At 36.7% G+C, this 21,509-nt stretch overlaps 1 protein-coding gene across 1 annotated transcript in view; it reads left to right on the top strand.

The window, feature by feature from the left end:
• The window catches only part of MAN2A1 (mannosidase alpha class 2A member 1), a 167,646-nt gene that overhangs the window by 89,373 nt on the left and 56,764 nt on the right, over positions 1–21,509 (top strand). Inside the window, exons 11-12 of the mRNA XM_080804167.1 lie at positions 693–807; positions 2,071–2,138. Coding sequence (XP_080660293.1) covers positions 693–807; positions 2,071–2,138 — 183 coding nt within the window. The remainder of the gene's footprint in view (positions 1–692; positions 808–2,070; positions 2,139–21,509) is intronic.

Below are 21,509 nucleotides of genomic sequence, written 5' to 3'. Positions count from 1 at the left end.
GTGGGGCTCAATCCCAGGACCCTGGGATCATGACCTGAGCTGAAGGCAGATGTTTAACTGACTGAGCTACCCAGGCATCTCACAGTGAACAATTTTAATGACCAAGAAAAGTGGCAAGGACAAAGACAGTTTCATTATCCACACCTGTGAAAACTTTCTCTTTTTTTGAACAAGTACATGAAACTTAAGTCAACAAAATATTTATTTGAATTTTTCAGGAATTTGAGGTTTTTTTGAAGTGTGGATACTGATTGAATTTTCTTGTGAATGACAGTTAATCTCATGCTTTCTTCTGCTGTTTCAGCATTTGTTAAAGAATTTAAAGGACCAAATCACTTTTTTGATAACAATGCCTTAAAGCTATTGGAGTGATCATGTTGAATATTCTTAGTATTTGGCATGATATTTATAGAAAGTATCGGTAGTTTGAATAAGTTTACATGTTTCAGGTGTGTACAGAAAGTTTTCTGTTTTAAATGAATCTTTATTAGTGATATCTTTTGATTAACCTTTTTTTCCTAAGGACTTAGTTATGGGCGAAGAAGAGTCAGTTTGTTAGAGGTTTATTATAGGTTTCACTTTGTGAATACAGGGTGAAAGTAATGGTGGCTTAGCCATTATTAAAGAAACTGAAAATATTGTATACAGATATTTGAATTACTTCTCAGACCAGTAAAATTTTTGGTTCACAGACTCTTCCATTCATTAACGAATCTGAAGAAGATAATTGGATATTCTGCGCTGCTACTTATTTTGAAGGACAAAAACTCGTACAACTCTTACTCTTTTGATAACCTCCTAGACATGGTTAGTTGCTACCTTTTATATTATTATAAAAATGTGTGATTCTTTGAATCTTGGGTTGGAAAAGGGGGTGAGAAGCTGAGTGAAAAGAGACGTTGAAAGATAGCGATTTCCTTGTATATTATTTGAAAGAATTTGTATCCTTTTATATGAAATACCCGTGTGTTTGTCTTTCCTATAAGTGTGTCTTTGTTTGATTTATGGTGTATATTTTGTTCTGACTAAATCTTAACATGAAAAATAATGAGCTTGCTTTGTTACATGGAACTTACAGCTTTCAGAACATTATTAAGAGGACATTGTAAGGTAACTGGATGTTATGATTAGTTATTTTTGCTTAGCTTCAATTTGAAGCCCCTTGGTATTTGAACTTCTGTAAACCCTTCATCTGTTCTTGCCGAACTTCAACTTGAATCATCCTAAAGTCTTCTGGTTTCAGGATGAGTCCATGGAGGGCTATGGGCGGTGCTTGGATATTTGTAACCTTAGAGGAGCAGTTAAGGAATTAGGAGATTAGCTATTAGCCTCAATCCTCTGTACCTGACTGCATGGAAAAGGTTGCCTGACATCTGTGAGCCCTCATTCATTTTTCTGTAAGGTGGGATGATACCAGCCTCTGTTTGTATCATTGTTAGGATCAGAGGAGCCAATAAAACAGAACATACTCTAAAAGGAAGAATATACTCTTCAGCAGCAAGGAAGAACAGTTGAAAAAACGGTTGATTGCAAACCTCTTTAGACTTCCACGTGACAACTCAGATGTTTCAAAATTGTAACATTGTATCATTAGAGTCTGTTGTGAACTATACACGTTGAAATTTTACAGTCATTAGAACTTACACATCTGGAATCGGAGATAATAATTCAATATTTTCATATACCGATGCTTGCAATTGAATTATGGTTACACATTTTCATATTAAAGTGAGAAATCCAATAAATGGACATATATTGCTTAAGGATATGAAACCTATAATACAAAGGTAAAATAATGAAACTTTTTGCATTATCTTTAGTACTTTGATTTGCTTGGTTCCTAACTGGACTCTAGTAGTCCCTGGAACATATGCCATACCGAAGTCTAAAGACACACCCATAAAAATGCACACATGCAAGAATTACTTATTTTGAACTTTGATGGACCTTATGTAGCTCGAAGGAGGATTTTTTTCCATCCTTTTTAGGATTTTTCTAAGTACTATACATAACGGGTTTTGAAACTTAAGTTTTAAAAGTAAAATAAAAAATTTTTGTTTATTTTTATAGGATTTGAAACAAAACTCACAAAGTTCTCTACCACAAAAAACTATAATAATGCTGAGTGCAGAGCCAAGGTAAATAATAATTTCTCATAAACTTTTGCAACTGTTCTGATGACTTTTTTGCTTTCCATGACTCTTTTCTTTAGCCAGGATGTACTTTGAGGAGGTATTTTATTTAATGAATTTATTAATTAAATTTTTTTTGAAGATACAGATTTTTCTCCCATGAGTGTCATGTTCAGTGTTAATAGCTAACACAGTGCTTGGTACATTGATTGTTGAATGAACTATTATAATAATATTTTTTTACAGATATTTGGTATGAGATGGTAAATAATGATTTATGATTATGTTCTTTCTTAACTCCTTGTTTACTTACCTTCTTTTCATTGATCCCTTGATCCCATTTTTAAAATGAAGGAAGGAACTTAATTATGAAAGTTTCCTAAGATAAATTATATACTAGATGACTGTCATGGTGATGGTCAGACTGTATCGTTTTAGCGTGTGGATTTATGTTAAAGTAAATGGGAAAGATGTTCAGTTAACCTGAAGATGGGGCGACTAATTAGTGGCTGCCTCTGATTTATAAAGAAATGTTTCATGTTTTTATTGGTAATTATTTAACCAAGTATTCTGTTTTTAATGATGAAATATCACTAGGTCAGTATCCACTATCCCCAGATACACAGTATATTCTTATATACTATAACTTTTTGCTGTCTAAATGGAGAAATTTAGTATGTACAAATTGTAGGATAAAAGAATAATTGTAAAGGATAATTCATGATTTTAATTAAGTATTCTTTATTAGGATTATATTAAAATAAGTGGAAGCAAAGTATTACAGAAAATTTACAATCCTTAATAAAAATGACATTTTGGTTACGCATAGAATAAAGCCTTAGTTGGCTCTAAATCTCTTCAGGAAGTAGAGACTTAAAATGTATACAGCTCATACCTTTGAACAAGAAGACAGGTATTTTTTTAGTAACGCTAAAGTGATGGTAAAGAAATCCTGCATTTCTTTCTTTTAGCCAGAATAAGAAGGGATTAACTGGAAAAGACAGTTTAAGTCTCAACTTTAAAGACTTGTTGCAGGTTTAACAGCCATCAGGTTGCCAGGTCATGAGAGAGTAATGATACCCCCATTGCAAAATGTTTTCTTTGTCTTAAAACAAGTAGTATTTTGATGTAGTTGAGGTTATATGGCTGTTCCTTAAATATTGTGCCCCTTATAAACTCTGATGTCTGTAAATTTCTTTGGCATTAGGTATAATCCCCCTTTTCTGTTTTGGTGGGGGAAGATCTTTGTTTCTGCTGACTCTAAGAATGCCTTATGCTTGCTGTTAAGTAATTTATGCCCCTCCCACACCTCATTAGTCTTCCTTTGGGTGTATGGCAGGGTGGGTGGGATGGAGTTCTAATGGTTTACAAACCCTGTGGCTTTTCTTCTTCCTCTACTGTCCTTGCTTTAGCCAGGAAGGAGTAAGTGATAATTTAGCCCTACCTCTGCTGAAGGAGGAAAGGAGATCCACGTGTATTAACTAAGAAGAAATTTATTTTTGAGCTTTAGTATTGAGGAGTTTTAATTATAGATAAATGTAAATAGCATTTTTGAGACTTAGTAAAATTATCACTTTCTGATACTTCCTTTTGAACAGTTTGTATTTAAATAGTGTTCTTCATCTATTACTCCTTCATAGTTCTTTTCTACCAAATGTCCAGTGCTTCTGCCGTTTCCGTAGTTAGGTGAACTGGGGATACTTAAGATTGTCAAATTCTTATTTGTGTCTTTAGTATTTATTTTGTACTTGAGGACCTCATGAATAGAATTACTTGTACTTCTGGTTTTAAAATCTATGTTTTACTTGATAGCCACAAATAATCTGAGTGACTGATCTCTCAATAAAATCAGTGAAGGATGGAGGAATGACAGTGGCCTTTGAAATGGAAGAAACTGATAGTTTCATTTAGCAGGTACTGAAAGTGAAATCATTGTCTCCACTTCTTAGTCTGGAAGTTGAAAGTTTCAGAAGTATGGTTGTGAGTCTTCTCATGTTCTTCATGAGTCCTGTATAATGATCTAAGGCTTAGCATTATTTGGATGATAAGAATAATTCTTGTTTGAGCAACAGAGTATTAATCTAAATAAACATGCGTTCTCAAGTGAGAGAGACATCCTCCTTAAGAGGGTAAAAATTGGTTTTTGGGAAGTTTGAAATAAAAGGATTTTTTAAATATATGAAGCATAAAAATAGTACTAATAGTACAATAACATATACTTTTAAGTATTGTGTTAAAATTGTATGTGGGGGATGGTTAGCAAAAAATGTCTAAAAGAGTCTTTAAGGAGTTATATGAAAAGTATGAGAAACACTGATCTAAGCTCACACAATTTCAATAATACATGTCAATGAATTTGATCATGCTATTTGGCAACATTAGTTATAGCTATAACCTAACATAATTTAGTTTGGGAGTCTTTTTTTTTTTTTTTTAAGATTTTATTTATTTGCCAGAGAGAGAGAGAGTACACACAAGCAGGCAGAGAGGTAGGCAGAGGCAGTGAGAGAAGCAGGCTCCCTGCTGAGCAAGGAGGCCTATGCAGGACTCGATCCTAGGACTCTGAGATCATGACCTGAACCGAAGGCAGCGGCTTAACAAACAGAGCCACCCAGGCGTTCCAGTTTGGGAGTCTTTAAAAAGGAGTCCCTAATCTGCTCATGGGGATGTAGTACATGTCCATGAGCCTGATTGAGTTCCCATGGTTAGATAAGCTCTATGGTATATGCATTCATAGTCTTTAATGGAAAGCAGGTACAATCAGGAGTTAAAAAGTTAGGACACGTTGATGGAGTCATCAGTTTTCTAGCTTAAAAGAATCCTTAAATGTACAGAGGTGTCTCTTTTTCTCTAAGGAAACCAATTTTTAAAAACTGTAATACAAAGATTTACAGGATTAGGGACACGGAGGACATAGGGGATGGAAAGTAAACTCCTGAGACAGCCAGAGATTTCAGTCTTCTTTCAGTGTTTGGTACTTCAGGCAGGAGGGAAGCAAATATTGCCGCAGCACAAGCAGCCAAGTCATGTGTTTTGAGAACGTGTGAAGGAACTTTTTTTTTAATGTGGAAAATTTTAAATGCCACCGAGTATACAACTAAAGTTGCATTGAGATAACTTCTATAAATGTGAAAATTTAATTTTCAAGTAGAAAAATCTTTTAGTTGGAGAGCAATTTATTAAAACCCATTACATATTTATCATTATGTGCTTTTAATGTTTAGCAAGGCATTTCTTGGTTAGGGATCTTCTATCTCTTTTGGCCAGGAAAAAGAAGGGGTTAACTTGAAATGAAACCATCAAGCATGTGGAGACACAAAAGAAGTCATTGTTTTGGGGGCTTGGGTGACTTCAGAGTATCAACCAGATAGTAAAAGTACTCAATTCCAGAGAAGTCACTCAGTACCTCCCTTGCCATGTACTTGTTGAAGGGTTCTCCCTGGATGGCTGCCCAGCAGCTCTAATTTAATTTCCTCTTGTTTTCTCTGTGCATGCTTTCTTTTTGTATCCTAATCTTTATTAATAACATTATTCTCTTTCTGGTTGTCTAGGTTCTAAAACCCCAGAACCCACTTTGACTTCCATCTTTTCTTGTTCTTTTAAGTTTCATCAGCTGGAGAGTCTTTGGGGTTTTCCTGTCTACTCATCTCTTGACATTCATAGTCTCCTGCCTTCCTATTACTTTCCGGTTTTAAGCCTTTTTTTTTTCTAATGTTTTACTTGAACTACTGCAATGACTTCCTGTTCTTTTGTCTTCAGTTTCCCTCTGCTCCTAATTTATTGCATGTAGTTCTCACAGGAATCTACCCACAGCAGAACATAAGAAAGTTGCTTGGGAGGAAGCGGCAAGTCTTCTAGGACCTAGTCTCAGAAGTCCTAGAAGGTCTTTCCACTGCGTTCTTAGTCAAGCGAGTCACTAGGGTCAGCCAAGATTCAAGAGGAGAGAATTATTCTCCGTTACTTGATGTGAGGAGCACCTGCAGGAAGCGAAGAGAATGGTGGCAGTTGTCTTTGGAGATGGTCTACCACAGTTCACCCCCTGGCCACTGCAGTTCTCGCACCTACCATGTGCACAATATTCCACCTCTTTCCAAGATGCCAAAGTGTCATCCCATTATGATACTGGCCCCCAATTTTCATCTAAATCAGGTCCAAAATGACTCAGTCACATAGCTGCGAATTGATGTTTTCTTATTTCTCTCAGTATAATACTTATTATAGGTTAATTCTGCTAGATTGTAAACTCCTTGACAGCAGGGGTCAAGGAGTTTAAAACTGCTAGGAGTTTAAAAACTGCTTTTACTTATTTCTCCCACCATGCCTGTGGAATTACAGTCAGCATACTATGAATAGAATAAAGACTTGTTGAAATATAATTAATTACCGTTTGAAGAGATTATTAAACCTCAGACACCAGATATGCAGAGACATTCTATGTGAAATTGTGGTATGCTGGTATATCTCCTCCCCAAATCGTTCTTTCATCTAGTGTTTGGAGTTTGCATGCCGGAGGGCTTCTGAATACACTGAATCCTGCTACAAGCAAAACTAAATTAAATAACAATTCAAAGCTTCGAATTTGCTCAACATTTGGACAGCTGCTCCTTGGAGATTTTAGAGTTTCATACCGTGATACCTGAAAAATTTTAGGTTCCATCTTAGCATCCTTGCATTCTTACAGAATTACCTTTGTTGAGATTACATTCTTGAGGGCTCTGTAGAATGAGTGGGTTCGAAAGATACTCCCAAATATCTAAGTGAGTTGACCTCATCAGATCAGTTTTTTTTTTCTTTTTTAGATTTTATTTAAATTGAAGTTAGTTAGCATTATAGTGTATGATTAGTTTCAGAGATCGTATTTAGTGATTCATCAGTTGCATGTAACACCCAGTGCTCATTTCATTAAGTGCCCTCCTTAATGCCTGTCACCCAGTTATCCCATCCCCCCACTACCTCCTCTCCAGCAACTCTCAGTTTGTTCCCTGTAGGTAAGCATCTCTTGTGGTTTGCCTCCTCCTCTGTTTTTATCTTCTTTTTCCTTCCCTTCCCCTATGTTCATCCGTTTTGCTTTTTAAACTCTAGCTATTAGTGAAATCATATGGTATTTGCCTTTCTTTGACTGATTTATTTCACTTAGCAAAATACAGTCTAGTTCCATCCACATTGTTGCAAATAACAAAATCCATTCTTTTTAATGACTGAGTAATATTCCATGCCCTGTATGTACCACATCTTCTTTATTCATTCATCAGTGGATGGACATTTGGGATCTTTCCATGTTTTGGCTATTGTGGACATTGCTGTTCGGATCAGTTTTTACGCACAAGACTTTCTGTTGTTGCTGACTTAAAGAGTATTTGCCTCATTCTATATTTTGTGTTTTTAGTATTGTTATCACAAACAGTTCCTCTCACAATAAATATCTGTTGGTGTAACGAAATTCAAGTCTTCAGATCATTTTTTCATCGGTTACCATGTCATCAGTGTATTTTTATCAAGTCACACTGTATCTAAGAAAATATCTATTATCCCTACCAGTTGTTTAAGCTTATGTTTTAAGTGAAGTAACCAAATTCACAGCCATACAGTTATTGTTTGGAAGTGGAATTTCTAGGGACATAGAATTCTAACCACTCAGATTCTGGCAATGTTATTTATTATAATATAGACCCAGTAGAATCAGTCATTTGGAGTTCAAGAACTGAGCTGCAATTCCGCTACTTGAACAAAAGTGGTTCTAATCTGAGTACCTAGAGTCTCCTGAGAGCTTTGGATGTCAAGATGCAGCTTGCTTGTACCTGGCGGTCTTTCTTGGGGGAGATGGAACAGTGTTAGTGACAACTAGTGTAAGAACTGTGCTTATTGCTCACAGATCGTAGCAACGTGAGCTCAAATCTTGTCGTGTACTAGAAAACTGGTACAGAAATGTCTTCACAGTAGTTAGCCGAAAAATAAATGTACAGAGTCACAAAGATTTGAGGGTTTCTGTCCTTGATAATGAAGGGCTGCATTTTAACACTATCCCAAGGGAATTTAAAGTAATAATAGAATACATGATTTGACTAGGATTTGACACTCTGGACCCTCTGCCGGTTCTGTCACTATGAGAGCAGCTGAAATGTCCTTTCCTTTTAAAGTTACTTTAGAACTTTTCTTTTAATGGGGGAATTGTTAACTGACAGTACTGGAGACTCTTAAAAATAAAACTGAGTTCTAGTCTAGTATAGGTCTGTCTGGGTATTAATAGCATAGTCTATTTAAGAATTAATGCTCATTACTGGATTTGAAGGAGTTCCTAAACTCTCCTCTGAGATGCTTTTCTGTTTAAGTATTAATTGCTTGTGAAAGGTATTTGTTTATTTTCATTTATATTGCATCTGAGTTACATTTTATTAATTTTGACTTTTCCGAGATAGACATTGACCAGTTCACCAATTATCCAGAAACACGTTTCAGCCTGTGTGTAATGTGGGATATTTTTAGAAAGGGTGTCCGACCCTCTACTATTCTGAGTAGAATATAGTACATTGCTTTAAGTAACCAAAAACTTCCTAGGGAGTTAGAGATACCATCAACATGATATATTAGTTAATTTTATATTAGAACTAGTTTAAAAGCCTTTGTGTCTGGATTGCAACATCAGATAATCATATCTGGTATTTGCCATTCTAAATCTGTCATTTGCAGTCTTGTATTTTGCCTGATTTTTTTTCAGGGAAATATAAAATTCTCTGGGGGAGCAAAGAGGGGAAAAGGCTCTACCTTTCCCACAACAGGCTCCCTACCCTTAACATTTCTATTTATTTTATGATATCAGAAATGACGAGTGTTAATTCCTGAAATACTGTTTCAACCTTACATTGACTTAGATGAATAACACCTATTATGTGGAAAAACAAAAAAGTTGACACTTTGATTTTATGTGATGGCAGACGAGGGACTCTGAGACTGACTCTCTCAATTTCCTGTTAAAATTCATGAAAACAAAGAAGATGATGAACAAACAGAGGAACACCAAACCTTGGTTTGACAGTCACCCTATTGCCACAATTTAAGATATCCACAAACTATAAAGTTGATCGACCGGACTGGAAAATACAATTACTCACTGGCCAGTAGTAAACAGTTAGAAATAAAAGCTACACTGCAGGTCTCTAGAAGGAGGTATGGAGATTGAGTCCTTTTCCTTTTTATAATGTCTACCCCCAAAGCTTTGAAATTTGTGTACTCTACCAACTAGAACAGAGAAAGAATATTTTAATATAGGGCTGTGGCTACTTTTTGAGGCTGTTAAGGAGATAAAGTAGCTCTTGTTTACATTCTCTCATCCTAAGATTTCTGTTAACCAATCTCCATTTAATTGGCCAACGAGATCAGCTGATTGTCTCCATTCCCTTTCTGTGCCCATGATAACCTGACCTTGTTCCTAATAGGCCACTAGCTAAGGAAATGGGCACAATTCTCTTCCTTTTGTGTTTCAGTTGAATTGTATGATTATCACGAAACAATTGTTTATTCCCAGACCAGTTTTTCTTATTACAGGATTTGATTAATTTTTACTGAACTGATGAATTATACAAAAAGATTGTGTTTTTTAAGCGAAGTTGGGTGCTTTGGAAATTTTCAACAAATGTGAGTCACTGATGAGATGCCTATAAAAAAAATTGGGAAGAAATCATAAAGCTGTAGAAGCAGTCTGTACTCGCATTGCTTAAGATTTTTTCAAGTGTTAAAAAAAAAAAGATTTTTTCAAGTGTTGAAGTTCTTGGTCTGCTTTAGGAAAACCTAACCTAGAAACCATACATGATTAATCACATGCATGGTTATGCAGAAAATATGACACAGGACTCCAGTTAGTGGTCCCATAGTTAAACCAGAAGCTTTGCTCTTTCATCAGTAGATTAGGAAATGTTATATATATAAGTATATACAAGACATATATGAAAATATGAATTATTAAGTCATATGTGTGTAACTTAAAACTGTCCTACTTAAATTTTACTTTCAAGTCAACTTTATCTCTTTCAGTTAATAGGTCTATTGCAGCCTTAATTACATTGATAAGAGGGCTTCCATTGTGTCTGTATTTTACAGCCAATTTGGAGACTGAAGCTGACAGAAATAAAATAGGCAGAAACAAGTGGGGAACTGATGGTAGAGCATTGACCTAGGGAAGTGTCTGTTCAAGGAAATTGCTATTGGCAGTGGCACGGGCCAGAAGGGTACCATGATAGTCTTTGCTGAAGAAAGAATCCCTCCATTTGTTCACCAGAGTTGGCATAAAACAATGGATATACAGGCATAGCCACCTAGGATGGTGGCCTTTGGGAACTTTTGCACTCGGGCTGTCTCTATGCATGTGGACTTATATTCCTTATTTTATATTTTATATGTTATATAACTTACTCACTCACTGTTCTCCATCATTGCATTTTCTTCCCTTGCTTTAGGCATTATTAACAAACTGGTTATTTAATTTATTTATTTCTTGCTGTCTATCTCCCTTGTTAAAATATTAGCTCCATGATGGCAGGGAACTACCTTGCCTTTGAATCCTCTGGCAAATACTTGCTTTTGAATCCCTCGCCAAATAACTTGTCAAACTAACTCTAGGTAAGTGAGGGACTTTAATCCCAAATAAAGACCAGGAGTACCTTTAGCATATACAAGGTCTGGATGTGTGCTTCTTTGAGGGTAAGTAAAGGGAAAGTTGCCCCAGCAAACCTTTGCAAAGGCTCTACAGAATGTCAGAAAATGGCGGTCCAAGAAGACTCAGAAGAACAATTTTACCTTTTAAAATGATTTATTACAGTGACCAGGAAAACATTACAAAAAAGCCTCTTTGGAGTTCTCAAAAAGTTTGAGTCATGATCTCTAAGAAATCTGAAACGGAAAGCAAAGAGCCGAGATGAAAAAATGGTGAGAAGATAACAGGGGAGCGACAAAAGGAAAGGTTATTGGTGGGGGCACAACAAGAGAGCATCTTCACGAGCGATACTGAAGAGGGAGGCTGCCATTGTGAAAGAGTGTCCAGTGACATGAAAGAAGAAGACCCGTGCAATGCTTTGCAAGAATGCAGAGAAAAGGAAGAGGAGTGGAAACAATGGGTGAGAAGACGATAGGTATGGAGGACAAGATTTTAACAAAAGACAGAGATTTTCTTCAGGAAAAAAAATGGAGCAGAGGCAATGATCAAAGATAGACTTGATGAAAAGTTTTCTGAGCCGAGAAGGTCTGGCTTTGTAGATAAAAGGGTTAAGTTCTGGATAATATAAATGAAAAGAAGGTCACTCCTGGTATGTCTTGGTAACTTAGTCCAATTAAAAGGAAAGGGACATTTGTAGAAGTACCCAAGCAGAAAGATAGATATTGTGTAATGTGGAACAAAAGCTAAACGGACTTGGACTATACAATTTTTAAATCATTTTATACTCACAGTTATCTTTTATATGTGAAAGCAACAAAAAAAGAAGACACTTTCAAATATTAAAACACAAAATGTACTACGGGTACTCTACTTTTTAAAAATTTTTCTTGATAAAATCAACTCAGGTGACTAATACTTGAACCAAAAGTAAGAAGGCATTGAAAATAACGAGACATCGTGAAATGCAAATCATGACTGGAAATTTGGTTACCAGAACCGAAGCTAGATATGTACTGTAGAAAAAGCTACAGGACTGTAGATCTGTAGCTTCAGATTATCTTAACATCTGAAAGAGGTAGAGAGTCAAGAGCATATAAGAGATCTTAAATAAGTAATTGTTTCGCCTCAGGAAGATTTAAAAGATAAAAGCTCCTGGTGAGAGTGATATTTCCTACTCCATTGCCTTCATTTATTGTCAGTGTGCTGTTGACTCACCACATACATATCTCTTCTGAGAAAAGTTTGCCAAGGTTTGCCCACAGGCCAGATGGATAGCTCCATCAGGAGGGTCCACTTGTGCCTCCTTCTCAGTGTGTATAAAACTGAACAACTGGGGCACCTGGGTGGCTCAGTGGGTTTTGTGTCTGCCTTGGGCTCAGTTCATGATCCTGGGGTCCTGGGATCAAGCCCCTCATCAGGCTCCCTGCTCAGCAGGGAACCCACTTCTCCCACTCCGGCTCCCCCTGCTTGTGTGCACGCATGCACTCGCGCACGCTCTCTGTCAAATAAATAAAATCTTTTAAAAAAATTTTTAAATTAAAAATAAAACTGGACTCCCACTCTCTACTCAAATATTCTGTGGTCCTGATCTCCTTAATAAAATTTTAGCATCGTCATCCAGTTACCTGGGCCTCAGTTTTAGAGTTTCTCATTAGTGTCCCCTTTCAATCTCAAAGGTGTACTCATTTGGACCATAAATTGCAGATAACTTGATCATCTTTGTCTCCTTTCTTTCACTTTCACCTTGTATCCAAACAAATATGAGGTCTTTATATTCTGCTTTCTAAATGTATCACACTTCTCCTTAGCTTCAGTACCAGTGCCCTACTTGAAGTTGCTACTATCTCTCCCCTAGGTAATGTGGTGGTGACAGGGGTCCCTCCCTCATCCATTTGTTGGAGGAATTAAATAAGTTTACATAAATGAATTTAATAGTATAGAGTCTGGTACTTAGTAGGCATTTAACAGATACTAGCAATGATGGTACAACTGCTCAAAACTTTTCTCCATTGCCCTAAGGATAAATTCACAGACTCTTTAACTTGACTTATGTGTCTGCATTTTGGTTTCTCTAGCATCATCTTTCATATCACTCCAGCCTGCACTGTGTGCTTTAGCCCTTCAACTATCAATTCCCTTAACATACAATGTTCTCTTAGTTCTAGACCTTTGCTGCCTGGAGACAAAACAAATCCCCCTCCCACCACATCCCAAATCATATACAACACACACACACACACACACACACACACACAAAATTTGCCTGATTGATTCCTGGTTATCTTTTAGGATTCAGCTTAAATGTTGCATTATCTGAAAAGTTTTTCCAGTATCCTTGAGTCAGGCTAGGTGTCACTCTTGTATGTTATCATGGGACTGTGCTTTTAACCACTGTTGTCCCATGTAGCACATATATAACTTTCCTCTGAAGAAGCTTGCAATAAACCCCATGAAGGCACAGGTTGGGTCTTATTCATCATTCTTACATGACACCTAACAGTCTGTCTAGACAGTATCCTAGTAATAAGTGTTCAAATTAGGCATTGCACTGGAAGAAATCAATCCTGCAGAAGTAGTGCTGTGTAGAGATGAAGAGAACTGTGGGCAAAATCTGTCTCTCAGCTTTATCATCTGAACAAATTCTTGAAAAGACTTAAATGTTCAACAGTAACCATCAAGGAATTGGTCAAATAACACCGTGTTCATAAAATTTTTATAAAGTTTAAAAAGATGCCCACATTAGCATGTATTTTGTAATAAAGAGCATAGGATTGGTAAATTCTGAGGTTTTAGCTCACGTTTTTATACAACCTGCCTTTCACATTCCGCAGAGAAAATAAAGACTCGCCTGAATTAAAGAAGTTATAAATGGTTAAGTGAAATAAGGAAGTACTTGGTATACAGGAGCTGTCTGCTGATTGATCATTAAAAATTGTGGTAGAGAAGGTGACAGTTATGAGAAGTTACATGTAGTAATTGAGAGGCAGTTAGGGACAGATTTAAAACTAAATGCTCTGTGGAAAAAATACGTTTGTAGTGATCAATCTTTCTGGGAAAATTTTTGCTTTAGGAGAATCATCTTACATTCGCTGTTTCCTTCTTTTAAGATCAATAGGAGTTTTGGGTACTTCAGTATAATTTGTTGTGGGTGTAGCATTTCATTTCAGATTACGTTCAACTGCACATAACAAAAAACATGCTACATTAGCTTCCCAAGAAAGCAAGTTATTTTTCTTAGGTACAAGTTTCAAAGTAGTAGGTAGTCCAGGACTTGTGATTTGTTCCATGAGGTTGTGAAAGGACCAGGCCCCTTTTAGCTCTCAGCTCCATTAGCCTGTGGTAGTTCTCATGGTCTCAAGATTGTGCCTCATTCTCTAGACGTTGCATTGTGTTCCAGCCAGGAAGGGGTAGGAGGCGCAAAGGATGAAAGTTATGCCACTTGAGTCTCTGACTTTTATTAGAAGCTCCACTTGCTGAATTCTAATTACATTTCATTGGCCAGAACTATGTCACGTGGCCACCTCAAGCATGGAGAATCAAGGGCTTTTAAGCTAGGATTATTGTCTTCCTGAGTTTCTGTCAGGAAGGGAGAATATGAGAACGGCTATTGAGTAGGCAACTAGCATTATCTGCTCTCTGGGTTCATTAACTAGATGACTCAGGCCAGCTACCATATTTTCTGATCATTGACGACTCTTCCCTGCCCTCTTCTGCTCGGACTGGAGTTGTATTCTATGCACTGTAGAAACAGGTCTGCACTGAATAAATCAGTCCTGGGTGCTAGAAGCTTCTGAAAATTTTGTTCTCAAGACTCTCCTACCAGTTCGGTAGAAAAATCGTATCTAACACGATTATTAAAAAACAGCTTTTCCATTTATTCCAAAACCAAAACATAATTAGATATTGCAAAGTAAGAATTGGGAGAGAGATAAAGTAGAAGCATATATGTCCTGTTGGGATTTGGGGTATACACATATTAAGAAAATATAATATTCTTGAACGTTTACTGTTTCTTGGTGGCCTGTTTAGGATCATGTTAAAAGATACTTATTCCTTGGTTCAGATAGTCAGCCATTCAATGACAGATTTATTTTGTATTCCTGCCTTTGTAGCACTGTCCTGGGATATAGTCATGTTTTCCTTCCCCTTTGATTTCTTGTTTTTGTTTTGTTTTGTTTTGTTTCTTTCTTTCTTTCTTGCTCAGCACCTACATAGATAGGGTGTCTTCTATAAGTAGTCTATGACTTCGACTGCTTATATTGCTTACCTTTAAATAAAATCCTCAATCCTTTACCTGAAATCTTTTGTGAGTTCAGAATTTTTAATTTTTAAGAATGTAATATACATATATGGCATATTACATAAATATTTCAGTCTGGGACAGGGCTCATTAAATAATTTAAAATTTCTGGATATTAAGAACAAGTGGAATAAATAATTATATGTGGTTTCATGTCAGTTCAGTTTTGAAAAAACATGATTTTCAGAGTTCTTCAGATTTTGAAGATAGAGATTGTAGATCTATATAATAGAGGTTTGGAAGAGTTGTGAGATAATTAGTTTAAGGTAATTAGTAGCAAATTCCCTAATAAAGAGACAGTATGGGAGAAAACACCATAACTCTTCTGATTGGCATTGGATTGCTATTAGCATCATGCTTAAGTACCTCAAATTTTCTTTGTCCTGATTCCCATCCCTTCCAAAAATTAAAAAATATCTGTCTTTCAAGAAATTTTTGCAAGTCGAGTGGTGCTGACTCTTCACCCCCTGCACCATGTTCAAGAAGCACAGAGGTATTTAAGTACTAACTTTTCTTCTTCTTAAGAGTCCTTTCCTTGACTCTACTTGTCTACTAGTACTCTAACTTCTTGAGTGTACAGTATGCTCCTCATTATCAGAATTAAAAAAGGAATTCTTATTTCTTGCACCTCCTGAAGTAATACTTTTTACAACTTTGCATTAGGCATTTTAAAGTTTATGACAGGCATCTTTAAATAATATAACTGTGTATTAATTCTTTATACATTTTTACCATCATTTAGAGATTTTAAGAAACTGTTTATCAGTAGGCTACCATCATTCTCACATATTGATTTCTAAAAGATTTACAATGTAGATGGAGTTTGTCTCCTTAGTGCTTCCAGGGCATGGTATCTTAAATCATTCTTTTCATCAATTTTATGTGAACTTGAAAAGAATTTTCCTTCCCAGGCCCTTATAATTAGTCTGCTGTGATTTTGTTCCTAGGTACAAAACTATTTTAGATTTTATTAGCTTTAGATTTTATCTGTGAAAGTGGCTGAACAGACTGCATTGAAAATGATAGTTTTAAGTTTTATTTCTTCAAAAGCAATGGCAAAGTAGTTATGCGTTCAGTGAACACCTGCTAAATTGCCTGGTTAGTCTGTGTTTTAATTGCCTTTCTATTGTTTATACTTTAAATCAAACTTTCTTAACTAGCTGTGTGGTTCTAGTTTATTGTCAGATTATTACACAGTGAATTAAGTTTATACAAGGTGTTGTAGTTGTGTGGTTTGTCTAATGAAATTAAAGCGATTTTTTTTGTCGCTTCCAACCTCTTGCAGTTCCCTCACCAGGGATCATAATCAGGGCAGTGCAGAAGATGGCAGGAAAAATATGTGCCCTCTATCTGTCGGATCGAGATTTTTTTGGTTGCCTTACGATGTGAAGGCAGAGTTAGCATAGGGACTACCAACTGTAATCTGGGAAGGATTATAATAATTTCCACTTAAACTCTTTGGAAATGCATAACTTCGTAGAACCTAAGAAAAACTCCAGAAAGGAGATGAGATAGTGTCAAAGAAAAGCTGATGTTTGTTTTGGTGTATCTGCCAGATGTTGCAAATCTTGAATGATTCTCTTCTCTTACTGCTGTAGTGCCACAGGTTCTCCCCCCATTTGTTGGGAGTTATGTAATGCACTATGAAAGAGAGAAAGTAAATATCCGCAATACCAGTAATTTTTTAAAGTGTTGGGGTGGGGGGGAAGTGATGATTGAATGAGAGTCCTTAGTTGTTTTTTTTTTTTTTTTCTGGTTTCTTGCACACTCAGTCCTTTGTTCTCTCTCTTCTTTCCTCCCCATGCCCATCCTGTCTTCTGAGATTGCTGAGATAGAGCTGATTAATAACTCAAAGCAGTTCACAGCATAGACTGAAGTGATATGGCATATTTCAAAGTCTTCTGTTCTTCTGAACCAGATTTTTTTTCCTTCTAAATGCAGATTAATAAAGCGTGCACTACAAGAGGAACAAGGAAAAGGATTTTAGTGAAGGTATCCTGATCCTGAAAAAGTCAGGAAGGGCTTCAAGCCCATCTTGGACTTCAGAACACTTCACAACTTTGTGGTAAAAGAAAAATTTTAAATAGAGCCTTTGGACTTATTTATTTCATCCTTATTTGGAGAGCAGCATTATTTTATTATTTTATTTTATTTTAGGCAAATATTGTATGTGAAATTAGGCTACTTTTCAAAGTAAAGCATACCTGGGTTTTAGGTTTTTTTGTAGGTACTTAATATATACTCAAAGTATTATAGGTAGTTGGATGGCTTGTGTGTTTTCCTTCGAAACGTGTTCTTTATCCCTTGTGACATTTGTGTTTGCCTTCCCTGTGAGTGATGTTTTCTCTAGTGTTTTGTATCTTCTTCAGTCGGTTCGTTGGATTGTAGAGGAGAATGTCTTTCCCAGGACCAATATTGTGTCTAAAAGTGTTTTGAAAATCGAAAGTGGTTTGTGTTTTGTTGTTTCCGTATTTTTACCTCTTATATAACGGCTCACTTGCATGGAGAGATACAGCACCCATAACAAATTGTTATTGTTGTTTTTTTCTTTTCACCTGAAAAACCTCACACAGGATAGATTTCTGTTGTTGACAGAGATATACAAAGTGAATACAAACGTATTTGCCGTTTCTGTCTTTAGTAACAAAACAACTTTATTTTACTGCATTAACTTTTAAGGTCTTTTTATTCATGAAAATCAGCCTGTTTATGTACTACGTGTTCCTCCAAAGTTACAGCATTATAGTTATTGGAGAAATGAAATGTTCTCCCGGTAGATGAAAATTACATTTTGATTGAACATCATTTCTTATGCAGTCACCCATAAATATAATGCCTTCTGCTGTCTTTTTAGAAAATGGCTACAGATGTGATTTCTGAATTGACAAGAAAATAGAACATCTTAATGTTTTAGGTAAAACAGATGGTATTTTTGTTTTAGGCAAAACTCCCTCATAGTGAAAGCAACTTAATTGGTGACAAGACTCTTAGGGTCAGCCAACTTATATACAGCTTTTGTATCTGTTTCTTATTATTGCTTTAGTACCAAAGGTCTTAGAATAGTTGAAAAGGAGTGTTTATCGTCATTACTGCTATTTTCTCTTAGGCCCTGGGAATAGATGTAAGATTTTTCAGGTCTGTTTTATTTACAAAAGTTGTGAAATTGCATGTTGTTTCTACTTTGGTTATATTTTGGCTTTTAGAAGTGCTTTCCCCATTCCTGAAATATGCAGTTGTACTTTTCGACAGTTAACACCTTATAATAGTATTGAATTGCAGCTATAAAGAGTATTTGCAGCAATAAATTCTGATAACGTTTATATACTAACTCTTTCGTTTCCATACCATTGAGCTTTGGGCAGATTTCATGGTTGGGTGCCTAAAAACAGCACAGTATTGTGAAAGGAGCTCTGGGCTGAGAGTCAGGGGCTCAGTCTAGTCCCACCTCTGGCACTAACTAGAACCATTTTTTGGAAACCTAATTTCATTTACTGCACGTGCTGGGAGAGAGTGGCCTGAAGTACATGATTCCTAGAGTTCCATCTAGCTACCATTGGTTTTCTTGTCTGTTAAAACATAAATCGCTATAAAGCATACATTTGGATAAATGCTAAGGAAGGAAGTTTTCGCGTAGAAAACTCAACTGTGGAAATGAAGCAAGCTTGTCCAATAACTGGGACATAGGAAACTATTTTCCAAAATATCATCACGATTGCAAAAATGGAGATTTATTACAGTAATTCCCTTCCTATCACCTCTTAGAAAATGTTAGAACTTACTGAAAGAATAGCTTGTGTTATCATTATAGCAGCTCAGGAAGGTAGTCCCAATTTCATCTCAAAGAAACTCCTTTAAACCGCAGTGCAGCCATTGGAGGTGATTAGAAGGTTTCCGAGTGAAGACTCTTTACTGGGGTGGGCACAGAGCCCTCTGATGAAGCCCCCGACCGAGAACCGTGGGGACGTGGGGACTCTGATGGAACTCTGAGTGCTGCAGGTGGCGCGTCTTCTAGCACATACACCTTGAGTGTCTCCCCCAGAAAGGTGCCTTGAAGCCTGACTGCTTGAATGTAAATCCCGGCTCTACACTTAAGTGGCTCTGTGTCCGTGAGCAGGATGTGGAACCACTCTACACATCTGTAAAATACGCATGATTCTGGGACGTCGTAAGTTAGTTAGGAAACTGAATGGAGTTAATCCAAGTGAAGTACATACTGAATGCTAGACAGTGTTCTAAAGGCAAATTAAGTGCAGCTGTTGGTGTAATTGGTATTATTGTTAGTGTCTTTACCATTATATCTGAAAATCTCCCTACCACCTGCCAAGTCAAATTTACTGTATTAAAAATAGCAAAATTATTTCTTTATGTAAAGTGCTATTTGTGAATTACTGCTTTGTCTCTTAGTATTATAAACAAGCATCATCCTCTACTCAGAGTAATATTTTCCAACAGACAGCATTCCAGAATGTTCACTTAACAATCACAGACTTTTCATCTAAACGAAGATCTTTGATTAGAAATATTTTGTGGATTCCTTGGATTTGAGGTAGAAGGTATTCTCAGAAATTAAATCCTTAGTTGACAACAGCAATTTTAGGCCCCGCTATCATGTTGTTTCATGAAGGCAGCTTCCCGTTTGGATTCAAGCTCATATGCAGTGCACTTGTACGCTTTGCTTCTGCATCTTGTGCTCGGACAAATGACTGTTGATAGAATGGTGGATTCATAATATTTTTGTCCCATGAATTTTAAGAACGTTATTTCTCCTAAATGTAGGGGGAAATGGTGAAATACTGTGTTAGGAAGATCAGTTAACGTTTATGCCCTCCTGTATTCAAATATAGTCCTAATTTTTATTGCAGAGGAAAAGAGTGTTCTGTTCCTTAGTGTTCTTTTTTTTTTTTTTTTTTTGCCTCTTAGATGAGACCATATTTGCTATTTAATCAACTGGAGGCTTTCAAAAAGCATCATTTTTTATTTTTCCCCTCACAAATATAAATTCCATTGTCTGGTAATTGCAGAGAAGCAAGACTGTTACTGTACAGTTTCCAGAGAAGTTTTTATAGGGAAACAGTTAAATATTTGCCTGTTTAAGGAGGCCTCTATTTTTATAAAAATAGAAAGGTTTTTAAACTGGGAGGCCTTGGAACTTCTATGAAAAATCTTGTGCATGTGTGCATTTCTCCAGTGAATGCAGTCTGTATGAGATATTCAAAGTTAGAAAATAAACAGAATTTTAAAAGGCTAGGAATAACCACCTTAGTCACTATAAGGGGCTATCAGTCATTTGCTTTTCACAAAGTACAGGTTCAGGGTTTTCCTTGATTTCTTCATAGTGTTTGCTGTGAGCACCTACCACTGAGACGCTGGGCTTGGGGGCACATCAGACGTGGCCGTCAGTAGATGAGGAAGTGGGAAGGCACCCTCCCTGGAAGAGCGGGTCAGAGAGCTGGATACACTTCCTTTCAGTCTTTGCTTGGGCCCAGTTCCAAGGACCCCAAGTTTTCCTTATTGATCTTTGCCCATCCCCACTCTACCCTCCTTTCCAGCCCTCAAGATTTTCTTTTATGCGTTTGATGGTAAAAAGTCTCAGTCTTTGTGATATGAAGCCACAGCTTAGCCCTCATTTTCAAGAGGAATAGTATAACCTGATGTGTTAGTTTCCTCTTGCTGGTTTAACAAATTACCACAAACTGAGTCTCTTAAAAAAAGCACGCATTTATTGTTGAAGATCAGGAGTCTGAAGTCAGTTTCACAGGCCTAACCAGGTGTTGGCAGGGCTGGTTCCTTCTGGAGGCTCTGAAGGGAGAGTCTGTTTCTTTGCCTTCTTCATTTTCTAGAGGCCACCTGCATTCCTTGGCCCGTGGTCTCTTCACTGTATATTCCAACCTCGTGGTTCTGTTGTCACATGGCCTTCTTGTCAGTTGGACCTCCCTATATCTCTTTTATAAAGACTCCTGTGATTATATTGGGCTCTGCTGGACAATCCAGGAAATCTCACCATCCCAAGATCTTTAATTTAATCATATTTGCAAAGTCTTTTGCCATATAAGTTACTTATAGGTTCTGGGGATTAGGATGTGGACATCTTGTGGTGGGGTGGGGGTGGGGGGGATTGTGGTAAATTTTTCTGTCTACCATACCTGGAAACCTAATTTTTGTATCCAGTGGATAAGTAGATTCTGAGTTTAGAATAACTAAGAAGCATCAAGATAAAGCTGTGTAGATGTTCCTCAAGCACCTCAAATTCAAGAAGTCTAAACCTGAATTTATCACCATCTTGAAACTTCCTCCCACTACCCATCCTTAGGTGTTTGATCCTGGTTAATGGCACTACTACCATGTCTGTCCCCCTCTAACTGGAAACCAGGAGTTGCGAAAGATTTATTTTTCTCTGGTTTTACTCACCCTTTTCCAAGGAATCCAAAAA

This window comes from Martes martes (assembly GCF_963455335.1).
Source record: "Martes martes genome assembly, chromosome: 5".
Classification (NCBI taxonomy): Eukaryota; Metazoa; Chordata; class Mammalia; order Carnivora; family Mustelidae; genus Martes; species Martes martes.
This window is presented reverse-complemented; position numbering and strand designations above follow the sequence as displayed.